Here is a 24,685-nt window from a genome sequence, read left to right on the forward strand (position 1 = left end):
TCTGCTTGCTTGAAGTTTGGCATTAAGTAGGTATTTCCTTAAATAATTTTTGATTGGGGAGAGTTCGGATGGATTCCATCTGAACGGATGTGACCTGTTCTCGTACGTGAACGTACGGGGAGGGGGAGTTACACCTCAGGTGTTGCAATAAAAGCTGACCCTGTAGTACTAGGATCTGCTTATAAGAAAACTAGGGATCTAAATTGATTCCTCCATTCAACAGTGGAAGGGTTTTAACTAGGCAGTAATATAACTTAAAGGAGTTGTGATCATTTGTAAGTTTTTAGTCAAATCCAACACTTCCACGTGTATAGGAGAAATTTTTTCATAATTGTTTGAAAATTATAGGTCTACTCGGAAGAACAAGAAAAGCCACCAAACATGATGATAAATGTGTTAGGACAAAACCTAACTTGACATGAGCCTTATGTTGGAACTCTATCTAATTTAACAATTACCACCAAATGATTAATCTACGTGGCAAAATAAGGCAATTGTCTCAGATGGTCTGGACTGCTTATCTAGGTTTTCTATTCCCTTTTTTTCTTTGGGGGGGGGGGGGGGAGAGGTGGTAATTGCCTAGATTTACAAGGTATAACTCAACATTATTCTAACTAACTGGGTCGGCTAGGATCCTTGTCCTCCAATAAGCTCTATTCGAAGTGTGGAATCCGTGTAAAAGGATTTCACCTTTTTTGTTTTTTCTAGGTGCTGAGTGCTAACTTGATGCTCCAATCCTCCTCTTATATCTGGGCTTGAGACTGGCAACAAACATTGACGAATTTTGCCAAGATCTACGAGATAAGAAATGTAATTACAAAACAATTAGGTTTGATTTATTTGTACACCTACTTATTTTGTAATTAATTTTTGGGTAAGATATACTAACTGGTCGCGTTTGGCCCCTGCACCTGCGCGAGTGCCAATGAGAGTGCATATGGGCATTAACAGGGATGAAAATTTTTAATTCATAATGGGTGGCGTGGTAATTTTGCGCACTCCGCTGTTTGGATGTAGGGGCCACACAACTAGATAGCATTCTTTTTCCCATTTTTTTTTAGGGCAACAGATCAATGTTTGGTTGTGTAGCCCCTGTAGTAGTCAATGGCCAATGGGAGCGCACATAGAGGCATCAACATAGATGGGATTTTTTATTTCATGGGTAAGGGTGTAATGCAGTTTGGAACCAAGTATTCAGTTTGGTTCCGGTTTCGGTTCTAGGGAGTGTTGGTATGATCCGGAACCGTACTCAGCCCCACCTTGGTTATGAAAAGCGGTACCTGCTCCATACCTGTTCGATTCTAGTTCCTATTTGGTTGGTTCTGATTCCTATACTCAATCTATACTATATATAGTATAATGCTATAATATTATACTATAATATGATAGTATTATAAAATATAATACTAATATTAGTAATAATATATTAGTATTATAGTGTTTTAATATACTATAAATATGTTAGTATTATAATTAATATACTAAAATAACTTGGTACCCAAATTCAGTTCGGTTTTGATATCCACATTCTGTTCCCAGGTTGGAAACAGATCCGAATCGAACTGAGCTTAGTTCCAACATCCTAGTCCTGAATGATAACCAAATTCCATTCGTTTCAGTTTGATTCTGATTATTCGATCCGGATCCGGATTCGGTTTTGGATTCCAATTCTAATTTTGACACCCTTATGCATGGGGATGGGATGGGAATTTTGCACACTCATGTCTCTAGGTGCAAGAGCTATGCGACTATGCATCATTCTTTTTCCCATTTTTTTATTTTGTAGATTTAAGAAATTGTCCCTGTTTTTTCTTCTTCAAATCGGACACGGCATGGCACATTGAGACCCTTTACCGTATGTCAAGCATGGTTTGAGGAATCGGAATCAAATCCCTAATTCCAGTCGAATAGGAATTTTGATTTCGATTAATTAAAATCGGTTGATTCGTACTTGATTTCTAAAGTTCAGTTTTGCCCTTGTTAATTTTTTTTAAACCATTTTTCCCTCAATATGGTTTGAGACATTGCACCGGTATGAGTATCGAACCAAAGTTACGTATCAACCGATAAGATATGAATACTCTTGATTTTTTGTTTTGTGTGGATAAAACAAATCTCTTGATGGCAAGGGATAGAAAATTGTATGGTTTCACTTTAATTTCCTTCAAGGCCTCTTAAGAACAGATTTTTATCTATCTTTAGATACACTTTAAATGTGCACCGGCTAGTACACCACACTTGAAAGGATAAAAATTCCTTAAGAAAAGACTCAAAAACTCTTTACAATCCTATATATTAGGCATTTGTTGGCTCGGTAGTCAAATTTTGTGGCATCACTTTATGTCGATTCAGATTGAAATTGCTTCCTCACTGAGATAAGTAAAAAAAAAAAAAAAAGTAGAAAATTCGATTTTTGGGCAATTTTGAATATTTGATTCAACAACAAAATCAAATCATGATCCTTGTGGGCCACATGATAGGAGATAAAGACTTGAAATTTGACCCTTTACGAATGTTGGTGTCATAGTAGTATCTTAATCAGCTGATCAATGTGGATCTAAGTGGTGGACCAAAAAGTCAGCTATCCCTATTACAATTATGAAAGTGGTTTGATTGGATGGACCTCCGTCATTAAAACCATGGAGGGTACAAATTATCTTTCACATAATAAGTTCGAATACTCTACCTTTAAAAAATAGGGGATCGGTGTCCTCTGTGGGGAGTGTGGCTCTTCTGTGTGAGATCAATGAAAATATATGTGTGGACATCAATACATCATGGGGTGGGCGGTCATTTTGCCTCCACTCTGCGTCTCGATCGTACACTATCTTCACAAAAAACTTTTTCAACAAAAAATAAAATAAAATTGGAATAAGGTTCAAAACTTTGGGATAGATTATGATTTAAAAACCGGAATCAAAATCAAAATCAAGATCAGGATCGGCATTTTAGAATCAATGAAAATCGGCAAAAAACCTCTTAAATCCTAGTTTCCATTCAAGATCGATCCAATCTTGATCAGTTAGAAATCGAGATTAACCTCTATCGATTCTGATTTAGAATCCAGATCAGCACGAATCGGCTAATCCAATTTGATTTTTTCAAAGCCAGAGATAGATAGACCCCAAAACTAAAAGTATGTCAAATGTCAACCCAAACAAATTATCCAAATGGCTAAACAAAACTTTTAAAAAATCAATTAATAAACAAAAAAGAGAGGTATAGGTGAAAATACAAATTTGTTTTTATTTAAAAAAATTAGGCATTCGTTGATTTGGTTTATGATTTTAGATGTAAGCAATCTATACCAGGGTTCTTATACTTGGTTTTGATACTGGTATTGATCAGTGTCAAAATTGAGATATGGTCGAAACTAGTCGAAACCAAGGATTTTTTTTCCCAGCCAACTCGAATTAGTTGTTTCAAGGTCCAGAAATGTTTTGTTTTTTTATCTGATGTTTTCTATATAACCTATTTTTGACATTATAAACACAATGCATGAACTATTTTCACAAAAAAAAAATAAAAAATTCAAAATGGTACTCGTTGTCTTTTACCCAAGTTTACTAGTGTACGCTGAATGATTTTGTACAGTTGTCTAGAGTGACACTTTTTATGCCAATTACACAGTGGACTAAGAATTATAATTATAAAGATCGACACTTATTTATGCCAAATATCATTTAAGTATATGAATTTTATTTATCCAAGATATTATTTATAAATAACCAAATACATCCTATTTGAATCCAATAAAAATAATTTAAAAAAAAATCAAATTTCAAAAGATAAAAAATCACCTCCTCAATTCAAGAACAAAAACTGAATTTTTGGTGGTAGATACAATTTACAACTTTTAAATACTGGGGTTTTTATCAAATCTATAAATTTTACAATTCTTAATATGATAAAACATTGCTAAAAACCAAAAGTACCGTAAAATATTCATTCGTTTTGATATGTAAAAAAGATTTTCATTAAGAACAATTTTGAAAACATTCGCGCACATCAACTAAGGTTTGATTGAAACATAATTCCTTCAATATAAATCATATTTAAACAATCTTGAATTTATTTGGAAAGCTTTCCAAACAAATCATAAAAATTTATAGGGTTAGGGCATATTTGGGTGGATTCTTTCTGATTTCTAGCGATGTGCGACCAATTTTGGATCCCGGATTTTTAAATCCTCTCTATGAATCAAGGATTTCAAAACATTATTCTTTCAAAACAAAAATTGGATGATGCCTATACCTAAAACTGTTCCCATGAATCCTCAAATTGAAATAAGAACTGTAAATTTACTTGAATCTGACAGTATAAAGAATTGATTCCATCTCTCCCTAGGGAAGAACGATTGCACTGTGCAGACTTCTGCATCAGAGATGACTCTATTTGGGAGAGAGAGAGAAGCGTGGAAAAAAAGGAAAAAATAAAAGTAAATAGAGAGATAGAGAGAGACTGTAATCGTTCTTTCACACCTATGGAATCCAGCTGATCGTCGCTGTAATTGTTGAAATTTTGGAGTCCAACCCCACTACATCTATTATTGTTTTCTTTCGCAATTTGAAAAATTTTGAAGTAAGAAAAGGAGGAGAGAGAGAGAGAAAGGGCACAGAAAGAGCTTAGCCACCGACAATCGATTCATTCTACTGTTTTATATTTAATTAAGAATTGGATTGGGGAAAAAGAAAAAGAAATGAACAAAGAAAACCACCTTTTCAATTATTACAAGATTTGACTTTTATAAATTGGACTATATTTACCAAAATGGAATACCACATGCATAAATCCGGTTAGTTTAGCTACAGTGCGAGAGAATTGAGAACTGAACACAGACGGAGGAGTCCCATCTCCATTAGTCCTTCCATGAGCTCATCATCTCTTCGATCTGAAAAAAAGAAAGAAAGAAAGATAGAAAGGGGAGAAAAGATCTTCTCTCCCTCTCTCTCTCTCTCTCTCTCTCTCTCTCTCTCTGCTCTACTCTACTTGCTTTACTCACCATCATCGTCGGATCCGAATAATGAGACGCGGTTGTAGAGGAGGAAGATGAGGAGAATGAGGAATAGAGCCACACCAACAGGGGATCCGCTAAGGCGGTGGATTGAATCAGGTTCGCCAGTAGAGAATATGCCTGATAGTACTGACCCTCGATCTGAAGACAAGAACTGTATAACGAGCAGGAGAACGATGGGGACGAGGAGAAGACCCATGGGAGTGAGAAGCTCCGCGATCGCTCCAGTAATGGCTTCTCCCTGCTCTCCCACCAGCATTGGCACTCCCACCACTATCCCCACCACCACTGCTAGTAGCACTCCGTGCGGCGGCGCCGCTGCTCCCCTTCCTTCTATCATCTTCTGCTTCTCCTCTCTCTCTGGTGTGTTTTCTGTTCGCTTCTCGTCCTCTGTGAATGGCTCTGTTCTTAAAACTACATATAAAGACGCGTTTCTCTCCTTAACTATATTTCCTCGCATCTTCATCTTAATTGGCCCAAAAAAGAGGGCAGAGACTACGAATCGAACGAACGAAAGTCATTGGTACGTGGGCCCCAACGATCTGAATTAATGGTTAAGATCAAGCCTAAGTAGAAGCTCTACCCCACCAGGCCCGTACTTGTGGTTTCGGTATAGTTGAGCAGGTATAACAAAGAAGACGCGTGGCAGTTACCTACTAGCTGGGCCTGGGCCCCACCAAGCGACATGTGCATGTGCGAGCTACACTACACTCTAGGTTCCTTGAATTTTACATTTTTACCTCAGTTAAAAAAACAAACAAAAAAGGGGTTCGTTGATTTCAAATTTCTATGAGAGGGATCGGTGGCCGATACCGATACAGATATTGATCTGGACGATTTAACACTCAATTTTAATAAAAAAAAATTCATTTTCTGGACAGTTTCACCTATACCGGATCGGCCAAGTATAGGTATTGGGCATCGAGGGGCATTATATGGTTATCCCGATACACCCGATACCGATTCTTTTCTTATCTCACTTCCCGGTGGTCTGTAATTAAAAGAAGGGTAAAGTACACGTACCCCCCTAGAATGCACCCAATATTCCTCGTACCCCCCTAAGTGGCTCAATATTCCACGTACCACCCCTGCTTTACATTCCAAATGCCATTTAAGTCCACACCAGGTATTAAATGCTATAAAATGACCAAACAACCCTTTCTTCTATCTTTTCTAAAATTTGAAAAGACCTAATTGCCCTGACCTATTTGCTAAAATTTAAAAAGACCAAAATACCCTCATCTTCCCCAAATCATCTTCTTTTACATACCCACCACCACCACCACCACCACCACCGCCACCCACCATTAACACCATCACCATCCCACCGTGAAGCCCCACCTCACTATCTCTCCTCCCCTCCTCTACTTCCTCCACCTCTTGTAGCCGCTCATCACTCCAAGTTGCAGCATCTCTGTCCAACTCCTTTCTCTATCTGAAATTTTCTGAAGGTGGTGGGGTCTTCTCCAAAAAGCAGAGATTTTTACAGGAGATTTTGATTCAAATTGGTTTGCGAGTTGCAATTGCAGTGGTAGATGAGTAGATCAGCACACGGCACGCCTCACGGGGATATCGAGGAAGCCTACCTGAAACAAACTGAGTTTTATATTTAAATTTTTGAAATGGTAATCTTTGTTTCCTTAATCAAGATTCTTTACAATGCGTTTCCCGATTTTCCTCATTTTTACCCAGAAAGAGCAAATCAAACACGAATACACGAGGGGTTTTGATATGTGGGGTAGTTCTTTTTCCGGTCGAAAATCAAAACCTAGAGCGTTAGTGATGTCCTCAGAGCTCCACCCTGCTTTTCTCAAAGAGTCGGAGAATCGGTCTGCCTTGAGTAGTAGAGCATCCAAGATTGCTTGATTATCTAACAAAATCACCTCCCTTTCGAAAAAACTAGATGCTGATACCTGTACAATTTCCGCTACATCTGTTTCATTCCAACTACCTTCCCTCAGGATCGTTCCGATCCGCTCTAAATACACTTCAACCCATTTCGACAATTTTCGCTGAAATGTTGGCCGAGGAATCTCAAAGTATTGATCGGAAGATAAAGAAGACGACAGAGATGACGAATTCCTCCACCTTCTATCGATGGCTGCGCATCACTCCAGAACTCAACCCATCTGGGTGTTTTGCTCCCTGCGGCGCCACCGGAATCTAAGCTTATGCGGGAGTAATTAGATGAAAATGATAACGAAACTGTTGTCTTCTCACTGACCGAGCGCTGCTTTTGGAGGACGCATGGATCGTTGTCTCATCGGAGCAGAGACTCCCGTTCGAAGAAATCGGATAAATCCAATCCGCAACAGAATACTCGATTCTCGTCGACGGAGAAGATAAGGTTTCCAGCCAAAGAGGGGTTGCAAGGGATGTAGCAGTGGTTGAAGAGAGGGATCAAGATGGGTGCCTTCTTTAGTGCATTTCGAGCTACGCGCAGAGCCTTCTCAGGGTCAGATGGCCGTGGGCCCCAAGACTTGGGCCATAGAGCGTTGCGTGCAATCTGAAAAGAAATTGCAGTGATTGGAACATCAAGACAGGCGTGGAGACGGAGGCGTGAAAATGGGGCTTCACGGTGGTGATGGTGTTAATGGTGGGTGGTGGTGGTGGTGATGGTGGTGGTGGTGGTATTGGGTAGGTAAAAGAAGATAATGATTTGGGGAAGATAAGGGCATTTTGGTATTTTCAAATTTTAGCAAATAGATCAGGGCAATTAGGTCTTTTCAAATTTTAGAAAAGATAGAAGAAAGGGTAGTTTGGTCATTTTATAGCATTAAATACCTGGTGTGGACTTAAATGGCATTTGGGGTGTAAAGCAGGGGTGGTACGTGGAATATTGAGGGGTGGTACGTGGAATATTGAGCCGCTTAGGGGGGTACGAGGAATATTGGGTGCATTCTAGGGGGGTACGTGTACTTTACCCTTAAAAGAACCCCATACGCCGTTCAAGGCCATAAGACTCTAGCTAGCAAGTTATGTAGTCCAACACTCCTGAATTTAAAGCTGTACTTTTCGTTTTATATCTAGGGAGGGTAATGGTGTTGCCTACTCCCTAGCTAGGATGGCCCGATCCGTTGCAAGCCGGACCGTTTGGCTATGTTCCACCCCTTGGCTGCTGAACTTATGTAATCAGGACTCCTTGGCTCCAGCTTGCCCTGCTCAATAAATTAATTTTCACAAAAAAAAAAAGTTATGCAGTCCAACACTGCTGAACAAATGTGAATTAAGCACAACACCTGCACCAAGTCAATGGACACATGGGATTTATACATAGGGGGTCTCACATGGTTAAGGAAGAGACAGAGTATGTGTCCAAGGATGTGTACTATTGACAATGTGTATCATGCTATAGTGTGGGAAGGATTCAACACACCACACCAATAGCTGGGCTGTCCCAAAAAACATAACTTTCACATGGAGTCCACATATTCAAAGTAAGAAAGAAAGAATTGTAAAAAATAATAAGAGTTGGGGGAGTGTTCTTTGCGTAGGACGCAGGAGTCAAGCCACGCGTGGCAGCCAATGAGAGTCCGATTGGGGATTTGGGGGTGGAATTTCTGCCATTCATGGGGGGCGTGCTGGTCATCTCCACCCCCATGTATCTGGTCGTAGTCCCTGCATCCCACACAAAGAACATTTCTCTGAAAAATAAACTTATGTGAAAGGAAAATTACACTTTGATGTTGTTGGAAAGTTTTACCAAAAAAAAGAAACATCGGTAGGAAAATTTTCCCATCAGCTGTGAACCTAGCTCCTCTGTGGTGTGGCAGGGCATGCAACGCTTATTAAATGGTCAGGAGCACCCGAGAATGCAGCCCAACACATGGGCACTAGATGGAGCTGTGTGTCTAGGTGCTCTGGCTGTCTAATGTGCACTACACACCCTACGGCGCTATAGAGGAGCCCCATCCATAATTTTTTCCTTACCTTTCAAATTATGAAAGTACCCTTTACTAATTACCAAAAGTCATTAATATGTGTTGCATCAAGAAATCGCCTAGTGGTCCTTTCAAATGCCGCAACCTGCAAAAGGACCTTAGTGACAAGGGAGAACCGGTGTGGTTCCGGCCTAGAACTCTCCGATGCCTAAGTTAGATCTCTTTGAGCAAACAGATGAATAGTTAGAATACAAGATGGCTTAATGGGGTAGAGTACTGATGAACCCAAGTTTATCTAAGCCAATCAGAAAGCGCCACGTGTACCGATGAACCATCCCAAGGAGATGGACCGTGATAGGCCCAGAAGAAATCCGATGCAAACATGGGCGCAACCCCCACCCTTGGGTGTGGCCTCTCCACATGGGTGCCACCTCTCCACTTGGGTGCCACCTCTCCACACTGGTGCCACCTCTCCACATGGGTGCGACCTCTCCGCATGGGTGCCACCTCTCCACCTAGGTGCGACTTCTCCACATGGGTGTGGCCTCTCCACATGGGTGCGGCCTCTCCGCCATGGGCGCGACCTCCCTAGACTGGACCTCCGTGGATGTCGTCTCACCACGGCTGTGCTCCAACTATATCGCAGCCGACACACGCCATCTCCAGGACTCTAGGCCACCGCCTAGAGGTCACGTTGCCTAGACGGACTCAAACACTAAAAGCCTATCACCATGGGCAGAGGTCTATCCACCAAGGATCCTAACACTACCAGGACACTCCCTCCTGCAGGGAGGCGGCCAATCAAGGAGGAACCCTGCTACCCAGGGACTCTGAACAACTATGAAGGCCACTCTACTTTAATTGGGACTCTCCCCACCGCCATGCTCAACTATAAAAAGGGAGGTAAACCACCCCATAAATCTCATCTTGAATATCTTGAGTTTTATTCACTCATCTGTTTGCTCAGAGAGATCTAACGTTGGCATCAGAGAGTCCTAGGCCGGAACCACACCAGTTCTCCATTGTCACCTTGGTTCTTTTGCAGGTTACGACACTCGAAGGAACCGCTGATGATTTCCTGACGCAACAAGTATCTTGGAATTTATAATGGAGTGTGGCGGTGTGGAGAGTCCCAATTGGTAATGAGTAGTCCTCGTAGTAGATACGTTTTCCTTGCTGGTAGGATTTATCACTTAGTTGTTTCCTCTCCCATGGGAGATAGAGTCCCAGTAGGGAAGATGTTCTCGGTAGATAGACATGCATATGCCCATGTATGTTGGATAAGATCCTTGGTGCATGAGTCCCTCTAAGATTGTGGCTTTTGTAGATGGTTGATACCTTCAACTGGTGACTTGATGCATATCTCGACAATGACGCTGGTGGCTTGCGTGTAGTACTTGGTCTTGAACCTTGGATGACCTTGTTGGTTCTTTGTCTTCTGGGCCAATCAAGTGAGACATAAAATGGCTGAGCTTGGGGTGGTCTTCCCTCTTGTATCAGGACACATGGCGGCTCATGATTAGCTCGTATAATTTTGGTTTATCAATATGCAACTGATGACATTTCAATTTTCTTTCACATAAAAAAAAAAGTCATTAATATGTGAAAATTTCAATTCAGGTGGGCTTTGGTGGTCTCGTCACACATTACTATATTCATTCTAAACTCAACTAATGCCTCACATTCAGAAATTGACATGTGCTTCACAGCTTCTGTTTATAAAATTTCCTCATTAATCTTTTAAGAATTTAAAAAAATAATAAAACCAATGGCCAAATATGTCAGCCCCTATTTTATGATCTATGAAGTCGTTTTCTTTTTTTTTGGTAAAATTGTATGAAGTCGTTCATACCCTGGGAGAGTCTGATTCAATGGAAATTAATGTAGCGAATCCATTTACCAGGGGTGAAGGAAAATTTGGAATTTGGTCCAATAAACTACATTTGATACATCCAATATTCACTGGGCCAATCAGCGACCGCCACGTGTCACAGGGCGACCCGCTCTAGAACCAAGGGGAACGAACCGGGGTCCCAGCACCCGGGCGCGGCCTGCACCAGGCGCGGCCACATCCAGGCGCGGCCTCACCCAGGCGCGGCCTCCACTAGGGCACGGCCTCACCTAGGCGCGGCCACACCCAGGGGCGGCCTCACCAAGGCGCAACCTCTCGCCCAGGCGCGGCCTCACCAAGGCATGGTCTCTAGCCCAGGCGCGGCCACACCCAGGCGTGACCTCACCCAGGAGCGGCCACCACCCAAGCGCGGCCACCACTCAGGCGCGGCCTCACCAAGGCGTGGCCACACCCAGGCGCGCGGCCTCACCCAGGAGCCGCCACCACTCAGGCGCGGCCTCACCTAGGGGCGGCCTCTCACCCAGGCGCGGCCACACCCAGGCGCGACCTCACCCAGGACCGGCCACCACCCAGGTGCGGCCTCACCTAGGCGCGGTCACATCCAGGCGCGGCCTCTCACCCAGGCGCGGCCACCACTCGGGCGCGGCCACCACTTGGGCGCGGCCTCACCTAGGCCCGGCCACATCCAGGCGCGACCTCTCACCCAGGCGCAGCCACACCCAGGCGCGGCCTCACCCAGGCGCGGTCTGCACCCAGGAGCGGCCACCACTCAGGCGCGACCTCACCTAGGCGCGGCCTCTCACCCAGGGGCGGCCTCTCACCCAGGCACGGCCTGTACCCAGGCACGACATCGTGGAAGCAGACGTGACGTGCACGGACATCGGGGCTACTCATCTATCACCCAATCGTATCACTACAGACTCATGTCACCACCAGGACTCTAGGCCACCGCTTAGAAGTCACGTCACCCAGACGGATTCAAGCACCAATGACGTTATCATCACACTCGGGTATCTATTCAGCAAGGATCTTGATACCACTAGGACACTCCCTCCCGCGGGGAGATGATCAATCAGGATAGAGCCCCATTACACAGGGCCTCTATCCACTCAACGACACACTTGCCATCAAACTGGGACTCTCCACACTGCCATACACTACTATAAAAGGAAAGGTACACCACCCTTAAAGGGACATCTAAACTCATACTGAATAATCACTATTCATCTATTTGCGCCAGGAGATCTAACTTTGGCATCGGAGAGCCCTAGGCCGGGACCACACCGGTTCTCTCTGTTGACCCCTTTGGTCCACTTGCAGGTGACGGCACTCGCAGGACCGCTCGACGATTTCTTAACGCAACAGATTGGTGCCGTCTGTGGGAACGACGCTAGCCATTACAGCTACTAGCTCGCTTCCATACTCATTCAATGGCATGAAGGAAGACTACCACCACCAACAACGGAGCAAGGAATGGATCACCACCCCTAGAGTGCTCTCGCAGAGCCAACGACCCGGACCATGTCCCTTTGGAGGAAGAGATCCCCCTTAATGACCAATTTGTGGTCGACGAGCCCAACAATGACGAGGCCGACGATGTGGTGGTGGAGGTGACACCTGACCCCAATGCCCCAGCCACTGTGGGTCAGATCAATGACCTGCAATGACAGATCCTCGAGGAATAATGACTCTTTCGAGACTACTTGACGCAACGTGCGACTTCTCATCGTCGAAGGACTTCACCATCAGCAAGGGTGGAGTCTGTACCTCGACAAGAGCCGAACCCTAGGAGATCATCTCCCAGGGGCGTGAGATCAGAGAGACTTGCGCGACAGGCAACCCCCACTCCGCAGCGGGGGGAGCCTTCCCAGCATCCCAGGAGAACAAGAGACCTCTCGCCACGGTCAGAATGTGGGAGGACGCCAACACCCAGGGTGAGGGTGTCTAGCCCACAGAGATCGATCCGGAGGTCTGTGTTCGATGGACGACTGGAAGGTCACATACCACGACAAAGTCGGACCTACAGAGAAGAAAGCCCCTCACCTTCACGACAGGGTTCATCACAGTGTGACCATTCCCCATCCCGCCAACACTCAAGGCGGGAGGGGACATCCAGGAGAGAGCGTGAACGGGGTCGCAGCGAACGTCCGGCCAGGCGTGGGGGCAGTCATGGGACGAGGAGCTCGATCAAAGACTCCGTGACCTGGATGAGAAGCTGGAAGGGTTGAAGAAGCAGACCAAAGGCGAGATGCATTCCATACCTGGACAACACCCCTTCTCGGCAGAGATCATGTCAGCCACACTACCTTCCAGGTTTCGACTACCCACCTTTGAACTCTACAGTGGTACCACTGACCCTAATGACCACATCAACTACTTTAATGGCATGATGACGCTGTATGGGGGGTCGGACGTGGTCTCCTGTCGGGCATTCCCGACATCCCTTAAGGGAGCAGCCACATCATGGTTCTCTAGGCTATGACCGAGATCTATATGCTCGTTCGCAGAGCTATGCGAACAGTTTGTCACCCACTTCCAAAGCAGCGTCAAGCAGAAGAAGACCACCGTCAATCTACTGAACGTGGTACAGAACCCTGGGGAATCTCTCAGGGAATACGTTACCAGGTTCACCAAGGAGTCCCTGGAGGTTCGAGACTTGGATGACCAGACACAGCATGCAGCCCTAGCAGGAGGTATTAGGGACCTAGACTTGATCAAGGACCTGGCACGTCATGAGACCAGGACTATGAAAGAGCTCTTGGAGCGGTGCAATGAGTTTGCAAATATGGCCGAGGTACTACAAGCTAGAACAAAAATAATCGAGGCCAAGCCACAGGACAACAAGAGGTCAGCACCTGATGACCGCAAAGAGGGTAAGAAGCCGAGGACAGAGCGTTGACAAGAGAAGAGCGACCGCCCATCTAGGAGGACAGACCGCCGCCCAGAGAGAAGTGAGAGGGCAAGCACCCCTGAGTTCACGCCACTGAACACCACCAGGTCCCAGATACTCATGCAGATCCAGGACCGTGACCTACTCCATTGGCCATGACCCATGCTAGCAGCGCCAGAGAAGCGAAACCCTAACAAATATTGTCTCTTCCACAAAGAGAATGGGCACGACACAGAGGAGTGCTATCAATTGAAGAGAGAGATAGAACAACTGGTAAGAGCAGGAAGCTTGAATAAGTATGTGAAGGGGAGACGTGACAACTGCTCAGGCCAAGGAGATAGAGGTCGCGACGGAGACAGAGTGGAACCGAGACGAGAAGAAAGAAGAACAGATCGAGAGAGAGACCACCCAGAAGAGCGGAGAGATGCAACAGAACCTAGTGGCACCAAGGGACCTCCTATCCTCACCATACTTGGAGGACCAGGGCAAGAGTCCACCAGAAAAGCTAAAGCTCATGCCAGGTTCGTGGGAGTGGTAGAGAAGCCTAGTAAGATAGCCAGGATCGAGGCGGTGATCTCCTTCTCAGATGAAGACCTGGAAGGACTAAACTTCCGGCATGAAGATGCCCTGGTAGTACAGGTGGAGGTAGCCAATCGACCTGTACACAGGGTACTGATAGACACAGGGTCGTTTGTTGACATACTCTCCTTGGACGCCTATCGACAGTTCGGGTTCGGGGATGACCAGCTCAAACCAGAGCCCACTTATCTCCATGGATTCTCAGGTGCCACCGCCTCCATCAGAGGTACCATAGAGCTATCCATCACCTTCGGGGTACACCCTCAACAAGTAACCATCGTGGTGAATTTCATGGTAGTCAAATCCGTGGTATCCTTCAACGGCCTCTTAGGGCGACCATCACTGATAGCCCTTAGAAGAGTCATATCGCCACTTCACCTGAAGATGAAGTTCCCCACCGATAATGGGGTAGGCGAAGTCCGAGGAGATCAGAAGAAAGCAAGGGAGTGCTACGCCACCTTCATGAAAAAGAACAATGGCAACACCCGTGGAATGGCACTCTGCCTAGAGAGCATGGTCAGTGACCAGAGAGATGAACTGACAGAGAGAAGGGGAAGGCTAGTGGAAGACCTCATCCCATGGCCCCTCAGCCAGGATGACCCCTCCAAGGTCGTTCAGGTCGGCTCGCTGCTAAGCAAGGAACAGAAAGAAGGGCTTGGACACCTCCTCCAAGCGAACATGGATGTCTTCGCATGGTCGACCTTCGACATGCCAGGAATACCACGTTCCATAGCGGAACACCGACTAGATGTCGACCCCACCAGGAAGCCCGTTCAATAGAAGCGGTGTAACTTTACCCTCGACCGACAAGCAACAATCAAGGAGGAGGTCGAGAAGTTAAGCCGATCAGGGTTCATCAGAAAGGAGAAGTTCCCAACCTGGCTCGCCAACGTGGTCATGATACCAAAGCCAAGTGGGAAGTGGAGGATGTGTGTCGACTATACCGACCTGAACAAGGCATGCCCAAAAGATGAGTACCCACTGCCCAGGATAGTCCTACTGATCGACGCCACCACCGGCCATGAGATGCTGAGTTTCATGGACGCCTACTCCGGATACACCCAGATCCTCATGTATGAGGATGATGAGTCTTACACCACATTTCGGACGGACAAAGAGAACTACTGCTACAACGTTATGCCGTTCGGGTTAAAGAATGCAGGGGCCACCTATCAGAGGATGGTCAATAAGATGCTCGAGGAGCAGATCGGGCGCAACATGGAGGTATACGTGGATGACATGCTCATGAAAAGCATCCATGCCAACCAACACCTGACCGACCTAGAGGAGGCATTCGCAGTACTGAGGAGGAACCAGATGAAGCTAAACCCTGCAAAGTGTGCCTTCGGCGTAACGGCTGGAAAATTCCTAGGGTTCATGGTCTCAGTCCGTGGAATAGAAGCCAACCCATCCAAGATCAAGGCCATCCAAGAGATGGCACCTCCTCGAACGGTCAGGGAAGTGCAGAGGTTGAATGGAAGGGTCGCCGCCCTTTCCAGGTTCGTGTCACAATCAGGTGATATGTGCTTACCATTCTTCAAAACATTGAAGAACCTCCGAAGCCCTAAAGATTTCACATGGACGGAAGAGTGCCAGAAGGCGTTCGGAGAATTGAAGGAGTACCTAGAGAGCCCACCACTGCTTGGGCGACCAGAACCTAACGAAGAGTTACAGCTCTACCTGGCCGCCACCCCTGTCGCGGTCAGCGCACTACTGCTGAAGGAAGAAGACAAAGTCCAGAGGCCCATCTACTACATCAGCCATGTCCTGATCGATGCAGAGACCAGGTACACTAGGATCGAGAAGGTAGCCTATGCATTGGTAACGGCAGCCAGGAAGCTACGACCATACTTCCAAGCCCATACCATCATAGTCCTCACAGACCTACCCCTGAAGAAGATACTGCACAAGCCGGACATCTCCGGGCGATTGATAGGATGGGCGGTGGAGTTAAGTGAGCATGACATCAGGTTCCAACCCAGGACTGCCATCAAAGGCCAAGCCTTGGCAGACTTCGTCGTTGAATGCACCTTACCAGAGACAGAGCCAAAAAAAAAAAGAAAAAAAAAAAAGAGAGAGAGGCCAAGTGGCTACAGCCAAGAGGCCATGGCCAAAAGACCACAACCAAGGGGCCACGGCCAAAGGGCTATGGTCGTCATCAATGGACGTCACCTATCAAAAGAGAGAGGCCAAGTGGCTACGGCCAAGAGGCCATGGCCAAAAGACCATGACCAAGAGGCCACGGCCAAAGGGCTATGGTCATCATCAATGGACGTCACCTATCAAGAAAAAAAAAATTTATGAATGGGTGCCATCCGTCAAAGGCCACTGCCCAAAAGCAAAGAAGAAGAGAGAGAAGAAAGAAAAATAAAAAGGGGGTCTTTGGCCATGGCCAAGGACCATGATCGACAAACCATGGTAGAAGTTCGAGGTTTGAGGTTCGAGGTCCGAGGTCAGGAAGTTCGAGATGGTTCGAGTTCTAAGGATTCAGAATCCAACTGTTGATGCACTGTTCAGGCTAGCCAATGATGAACTCAGAAACCTGGCCAATGCAGTGTATGTGGAAATATTACATGAGCTAACATGCCGGGAGAAGCAAGTTAATGAGATTGAGGAGGGGCCTAGCTACATGGACCCTATACTCAACTACCTACAGGACGACGTCTTACCAGAAGACAAGGCTGAGGCAAGGAAGATCAGGATGAGAGCTATAAAGTACACCGTCCTAGATGGGGTATTGTACAAGCGGGGGGCAACAACACCACTACTCCGGTGCCTAGGACCCAAGGGGGCAGAGTACGCCCTAGTAGAAGTCCGTGAGGGGATATGTGGAAGCCACATGGGAGGACGAGCCCTAGCCTACAAAATCCTCCGCCAGGGACTAGACTGACCACGAATGCAAGAGGAGGCTATCCAATATGCCAAGAAGTGTGAGTAATGTCACTTGTTCGCCCCAGTACCCCATCTACCCGCCACCAAGCTGACATCAATCCTCAACCCCATACCTTTTGCCATGTGGGGACTGGACATCTTAGGCAACTTCACCGCAGCACCGGGAAACAGAAAGTACCTGGTCGTCGCGATTGACTACTTCACCAAGTGGGTCGAAGCTAAACCCTTGGCCAAGATAACAGAGACAGAGATGGAGAAGTTCGTCCACGATGACGTCATCTACAGGTTTGGGGTACCACAGATCCTCGTCTCAGACAACGGGAAACATTTCAACAACCCCAAATTCCAAGCATTCTGTCACAGCTACAACATCGACTATCGGCCTGTATCGGTAGCATACCCACAGGCCAATGGTCAAGTGGAGGTCACCAACAGAAAACTACTGGAAGGAGTCAAGAAAAGGCTAGAAGGAGCCAAAGGGAAATGGGACGAAGAGCTACCAACCGTTCTGTGGGCGTACCACAAGACGGACACCCTGAGAGAGAGCCCATTCGGCCTAGCATATGGCATCAAGCATTGGCGCCAGAGAGGTCTGCGCCATGTCCCATGGGGTTCTGCACTTTAACGAACGTACCTATATCGACGGACTACGGGCGAACTTAGACTTTATAGATGAGGTCCGTAAGAGAGCACTACTAAGGAACGTCACCTACCAACAACATACTGCCAGGTACTATAATGCCAGGGTCAAGGAAAGGCTATTCCATCAGGGAGATCTAGTCCTACGGGGGGCAAGTGCATTATAGCCACAGAAGGCAGGGAAGCTGTCAGCCAACTGGGAAGGACCCTACATAGTCTCCAAGCAGATACGTCCAGGGACCTACCGCTTGAAGACTCCGGGGGGCAAGAACGTAGACCGTGCCTGGAACTCACTACACTTGAAGAAGTATTATTAGCAGAAGTAACAGCAGCGGAGTTTGGCACCACCAACAGTAGCAGTAGATGGCATTACAGTTCCAAGGATGAATTAAAAAAAAAAAAATTCGGGAATACTCGGCTTCTTCTACTACTCAACTGAGGCTTCATGCCTAAGGCAACATGCCACCACTGAGGCTTCAGGCCTAAGGCGTCATGCCACCACTGAGGCTTCATGCCTAAGGCGTCATGCCACTACTGAGGCTTTATGCCTAAGGCAACATGCCAACACTGAGGCTTTATGCCTAAGGCGTCATGCCACCACTGAGGCTTCATGCCTAAGGCTTTATGCCACCACTGAGGCTCTATGCCTAAGGCGTTATGCCACCCCTGAGGCTCCATGCCTAAGGCTTTATGCCACCACTGAGGCTTTATGCCTAAGGCGTCATGCCACCACTGAGGCTTCATGCCTAAGGCGTCATGCCACCACTGAGGCTTCTGGCCTAAGGCGTCATGCCACCACTGAGGCTTTATGCCTAAGGCAACATACCAACACTGAGGCTTCATGCCTAAGGCGTCATGCCACCACTGAGGCTTCATGCCTAAGGCGTCATGCCACCACTGAGACTTTATGCCTAAGGCAACATGCCAACACTGAGGCTTCAGGCCTAAGGCGTCATGCCACCACTGAGGCTTCATGCCTAAGGCGTCATGCCACCACTGAGGCTTTATGCCTAAGGCAACATGCCAACATTGAGGCTTTATGCCTAAGGCGTCATGCTACCATTGAGGCTTCATGCCTAAGGCATTATGCCACCATTGAGGCTTTATGCCTAAGGCGTTATGCCACCACCGAGGCTTTATGCCCAAGGCGTTATGCCACCACTGAGGCGTTATGCCACTAAGGTCCGGGGACCATCGAGACAAGGCATCCCTATGGACCGCCAACTACATGAGATTGCATAGATCAATATCAAAGCGACAAGGATCAAATCATATCAACATCTAAAGAAAGAGTCAAGTACATACAAAAGCAAGCATCACAATCCAAAAGTTATCATCCAAAAAGTCAACATCCAGAAAGAACATCTATAAAATCAGGGGGCATCTAGTGGAGGAGCAGCCTCTGATCCAGAAGGAGACATTATATCAGCCTCAGCCGGACGAGCAACACTCTCCTCTGGTAAGACCGCACCCTCCTCTGTCACCACAACATCATCCTCAGGAGAGACACGAGCCACTATAGCAGTCTCAGGTAGCAGCATAGTGACCTCAGGGAACCTTGAGAAGTCATAATCACGGGTCTTCTCCAGAATGCGAACCGCCAAGTCCGAAGAAGTCAAGACGCTAGGAATGAAAGCCAACTTACTCCTAAGGTCACCAACAGAAATAGAAGCTCTGGAGGCCCTACGACCCTTACTAGGGGTGGAATCTCCAGAAACCTCCTCCTCCCCTTCACTAGCAACAGGGGAAGGCAAAGAAGAAAAAGTATCCGCGGGGGAAGAAGACTCCTCAAGGGATCCAACCACGACCGCAGTCGGATCAGAGTCATTAGATGATGACATGGATAAATAATGAAGTAGACTAGCTACTTGCTCAGAGCAACGATCTCCCAGACAAGAAGCTAGCAAGAAAAATGAAATGAAGACCACCTGCAAAGTATAAACAGCAGATCCATCACAGACAAGAAGAAGGAGAGTGGACAAGCATGAGGGTCCATCACACCCACTCCGTGGCCACCATAGGCGCGGCCTCATACCCACAGGCATAGCCATCCCAGGCGTAGCCTCACACCTGCAGGCGACGGCCACCTAGGCGTGGCCTCATGCAGGCGCGGTGACCCAGCGGCCTCACGCCCGCAGGCCCGGCCTCAAGCCCCACAAGCGCGGTGACCCAGGCGTGGCCTCACGCCCCACAGGCGCGGCCTCACCTAGGCGCAGCCCTGCATAAAAAAAAAAAAAATAAATAAAAAATTAAAAAAAAAAAAAAAAAAAGGAAAAAGAAAGAGAAGGGGTCGAACTTACCTCAAGGGGAAGGCGATCTCACGGGGAGGCAGGCACACGATGACGCGGCCACACCACTGGCATGATCAAGTGACAGAGACCACCAGAGGCAAGGCACTCAAGCCAAGCACCACTGAAGCCCTCCCAGCAAACAAGACACCAAGTGAGCACAAAGCAAACTCAAGGACCCAAAATCAAGCAAAATGGATACTAGTCTAGGTGACCAAAAGACTAACACATGGTGGACACCAAAAAGAGGGCAAAAAACAAGAAAGAGGAATGAGAAGTGAAAGAAGAGAAAGTGAAGGAGAAGGACATATGTCTATAAAAAACAAAAGATGAAAAAGTGCAGGAGGAAAGGTTTGAACCCCCAATCTCTCCTACCTCATTACTAGATTTACAGGCAAGCCCCGCAAGGAAAGTCTATTCGCAGCGGACCCCTCATTATGTAAAGGCATCTACTCTCTTGGACATCCTATCCCAAGAGAGTGGGGGGCAAATGATACATCCAATATTCATCGGGCCAATCAGCGACCACCACGTGTCACAGGGCGACCCGCTCCAGAACCAAGGGGAACGAACCGGGGTCCCAGCACCCGAGCGCGGCCTCACCCAGGCTCGGCCGGCACCAGGCGCGGCCACATCCAGGAGCGGCCTCACCCAGGAGCGGCCTCCACTCGGGCGTGGCCTCACCTAGGCGCGGCCACACCCAGGCGGCCTCTCACCCAGGCACGGCCTCACCAAGGCGCGGCCTCTCGCCCAAGCGCGGCCTCTCTCCCAGGCGCGGCCTCACCAAGGCACGGCCTCTTGCCCAGGCGCGGCCTCTCACCCAGGCGCGGCCACACCCAGGCGTGACCTCACCCAGGAGTGGCCACCACCCAAGGGCGGCCACCACTCAGGCGCGGCCTCACCAAGGATTGGCCACACCCAGGCGCGACCTCTCGCCTTGGCGCGCGGCCTCACCCAGGCGCGGCCACCACTCAGGCGCGGCCTCACCTAGGCACGGCCTCTCACCCAGGCGCGGCCACACCCAGGCGCGACCTCACCCAGGAGCGGCCACCACCCAAGCGCGGCCACCACCCAGGTGCGGCCTCACCTAGGCGCGGCCACATCCAGGCGCGGCCTCTCACCCAGGCGCGGCCACCACTCGGGCGCGGCCTCACCCAGGCACGGCCACCACTTGGGCGCGGCCTCACCTAGGCGCGGCCACATCCAGGCGCGACCTCTCACCCAGGCGCGGCCACACCCAGGCGCGGCCACATCCAGGCGAGACCTCTCACCCAGGCGCGGCCACACCCAGGCGCGGCCTCACCCAGGTGCGGCCACCACTCAGGTGCGGCCACACCCAGGCGCGGCCTCACCCAGGCACGGCCTGCACCCAGGAGTAGCCACCACTCAGGCGCGACCTCACCTAGGCGCGGCCTCTCACCCAGGCGCGGCCTCTCACCCAGGCACGGCCTGCACCTAGGCACGACATTGTGGAAGCAGACGTGACGTGCACAGACATCGGGGCTACTCATCTATGACCCAATCGTATCACTACAGACTCATGTCACCACCAGGACTCTAGGCCACCGCTTAGAAGTCACGTCACCCAGACGGATTCAAGCACCAATGACGTTATCACCACACTCGGGTATCTATCCACCAAGGATCTTGATACCACTAGGACATTCCCTCCCGCGGGGAGATGATCAATCAGGATAGAGCTCCATTACCCAGGGCCTCTATCCACTCAACGACACACTCGCCATCAAACTGGGACTCTCCACACTGCCATACACTACTATAAAAGGAAAGGTACACCACCCTTAAAGGGACATCTAAACTCATACTGAATAATCACTATTCATCTATTTGTGCCAGGAGATCTAACTTTGGCATCGGAGAGCCCTAGGCCGGGACCACACCGGTTCTCTCTATTGACCCCTTTGGTCCACTTGCAGGTGACGGCACTCGCAGGACCGCTCGATGATTTCTTAACGCAACAATATTGATTGTTCATTTGTTCTAAAATTTTCACTGCCACGTCGAAGTTCTTGATTCTTATAAACTTTCAAGGCCCTGTTTATTTAACGGAGAAAAGTAGAAAGAAAAATGATGAAAAACTTGTACTTGTTTCCCATAAATTTTATTTTTGGTAAATGGGGATATTATTGATGATGGGGGTGTGTACAACCAGTAGCTTCAGTCACACAGTAGCTTCAGTCACACAAAGTTTCTGAAACCACTGCGTGGAATATGGCCAATCTGTCACACACACAAGTGACAGTTCCTTCCTTGCCAAGGCATCTGAGATTGCATTCATAGCCCTAGGAACAAAAGTGAAGGAAATAGTAGAAAAAGAAGAAGCAAGTCTGGACACATCTGAAATCAGATCTTCCACCTCCCAGCTCGGGGTCTTCTCTCCTTTTAAAAAGAGGATTGCATCCAAACTATCAGACTCCACCTGGATATTATCGCAGTTTATCTCCAAGGCTGTCAGCAAGGCACAATGAATAGCAAGAACCTCCCCTTGAATAATAGAACCAAAGTGGTGAGGTATGGACCGAGCCTTACACAGCGGCCCCGTATGGTTCCTACACAGCACCCCCCCTAGACCACCTTTTGAAGCTTCCCTTGGCAAAGCAGCATCACAACTGAACTTGTTCACTCCAACTGGGGGAGGTTCCCAACGAAGATTACAACTGTGAGCGCCTTCTGAATTAAAACCGGGAAGCTCTCCTGGTCTTTGGTTTGCTACAGAGAACTCCAGAAAAGCCTTCTCAGCTACAAGGATGACCTCAGAAGGAGTCCAATCCTTCCTATTAAAAACCAAGTCATTCCTAGCCTGCCACAAGTACCAACAGATGAAAGACGCTCTAGAAAGTGATTCTCGAGCAATTCTTTTATCCTTCTTAAACCAGAAGTCCCAACCTTGGATCCAATCAGCTAGGTTAGGCATATCACCTGGAGGGGAAAACTGAAGAGGACTTCCAAACCATACGCTACGCGCGAAGGGATAGTTGAACAAAATATGATCCACTAATTCTGGAGAAACTCCACATCTGGAGCAGCTAGGATCAACATTCACATGCCGAGAAACTAAGCCTGCACCTATAGCAAGAGCCTCATTGCAAGTCCTCCAAAGAAAAGACTTAACTTTTGGGAGGGTTTTGATGGCCCAAATACGATTCCACACCATATCTGGAATGTGCTCCCATTGTCGAGTCCTGGACGTAGAAGCTTTACTCAAAGCATTTTCTTCTTCCTTCTTAGCCAGCAGACGGTAAGCCGATTTAACACTAAATTGACCATTTTTAGTAGCACCCCAAATCTGCTTATCTTCTCCAGGATAGATACTTAAGGGGATATTAATAATAGCGGCTGCATCTGTCACACCTGCAAACCACCCCCTGGGAGGATTCGGCTAGTGACCCAAATACCTGAAGTATTCGAAGACCTCCAGGATCCCAATGCAGTATTTACACATCACAAGCACAATACTAAATCAAGATAAAAATATTTAATTGATCAGAATGCGTGAAAAGTACAATTTACAAGTTTATATATATATATTATTTACATTTAGATCCCTTTTTTTCCAAACAGCTTGGATTTACATAGTTTCATCCATTGGCCTAGAAACAAGCTATACTAAAATATTTACAGTGGAGAAAACAAATGAAAAGATTACGTCATCAGTCCCTATTCTCCAAGTAATCCCCTTCGCCACCATCGTATCCACCTGCAAGATCATCTAAAAGAAAATATTTCACAAGGGTGAGCTCCACCTAGCCCAGCAAGTAAAGGATAGACCACACATAAGCAATCACACATACAAAGCAAAAATCCTAATGCATGAATTCAATTTTAAACCTAATTTTCACCTAACAAATAATGGCTAAGTCTCTAGGTCGTACTATGCCAACAGCTCGGGAAAATAGAATTGGGTCCGTCAACTCAACCCAAGCCATAACCTCAATTGTTGCATGGAGCCCACACCGGTCGTAATCCCCAGATCCCCCTGTGGGTAGACTCTGATGATCATAGCCTGGACCCCATACCGGTGTTCCACACACTCCTCAGCGACAGGGAGCTATGATCACCCAACACCTGGACCCCTGCTGGTAAGGGTTGTAGTACCAAGGAATGTCGTCCCTAACCATGTGCAGTCTAAATGACACAGTAAGAGGTGTACAGTGCTCCCGCATCCCATACTACGGCGTACCACACCTCTCGTTTCCAAGCTGTCTACGCCATCTATTCTAACATACAATTCACACCCTTGAACATATTTCTCAATTCATCAAAATCCCACAATTTCATAATCACAAGCGATGAATACAATGATTTATAAGACAAGTTCTAACAAGAGTAATTTCACACATATGCACATTCCTGATAATTAATTTAATATGATAAACACTCCAAAATAAATCAAGGTCTATCCCCACTCGCCTTGTTACGGCCTGACATTTTTTTATCCGAACCCTAACCCGAATTCGAATGTAGATCCGGAACCCGAAGTCATGGCATCATGTGTGTTATAGTATTGATTTGATGTTCGAACGGGTAGAAGATAAAGAAGGAATCTCAGTGGTAATCTGCCGCTTGTCGTCAAAGCGACAGATACCTCCCCCGTGCAATTGTGGGATCCACACGCAGATGTACAACTCG

General features: G+C 47.3%; 1 protein-coding gene and 1 pseudogene across 1 annotated transcript; both read right to left on the minus strand.

The window, feature by feature from the left end:
• Nucleotides 1-4,950: 4,950 nt before the first annotated feature.
• LOC122668544 lies at nucleotides 4,951-5,480 on the minus strand. Its single transcript, XM_043865093.1, has one exon. It carries the CDS (start codon nucleotides 5,478-5,480, stop codon nucleotides 4,995-4,997), a length of 486 nt encoding a protein of 161 aa, XP_043721028.1. The 3' UTR covers nucleotides 4,951-4,994.
• A 1,174-nt stretch (nucleotides 5,481-6,654) lies between these two features.
• LOC122668545 lies at nucleotides 6,655-12,493 on the minus strand (annotated as a pseudogene).
• Nucleotides 12,494-24,685: the final 12,192 nt, after the last annotated feature.

This window comes from Telopea speciosissima, chromosome 7 (assembly GCF_018873765.1).
Source record: "Telopea speciosissima isolate NSW1024214 ecotype Mountain lineage chromosome 7, Tspe_v1, whole genome shotgun sequence".
NCBI classification, from domain to species: Eukaryota; Viridiplantae; Streptophyta; class Magnoliopsida; order Proteales; family Proteaceae; genus Telopea; species Telopea speciosissima.

Coding starts and splice junctions, on each gene's coding strand:
- LOC122668544 (XM_043865093.1), bottom strand. CDS start 5,480: ATGAAGATGCGAGGAAATATAGTTAAGGAGAGAAACGCGTCTTTATAT.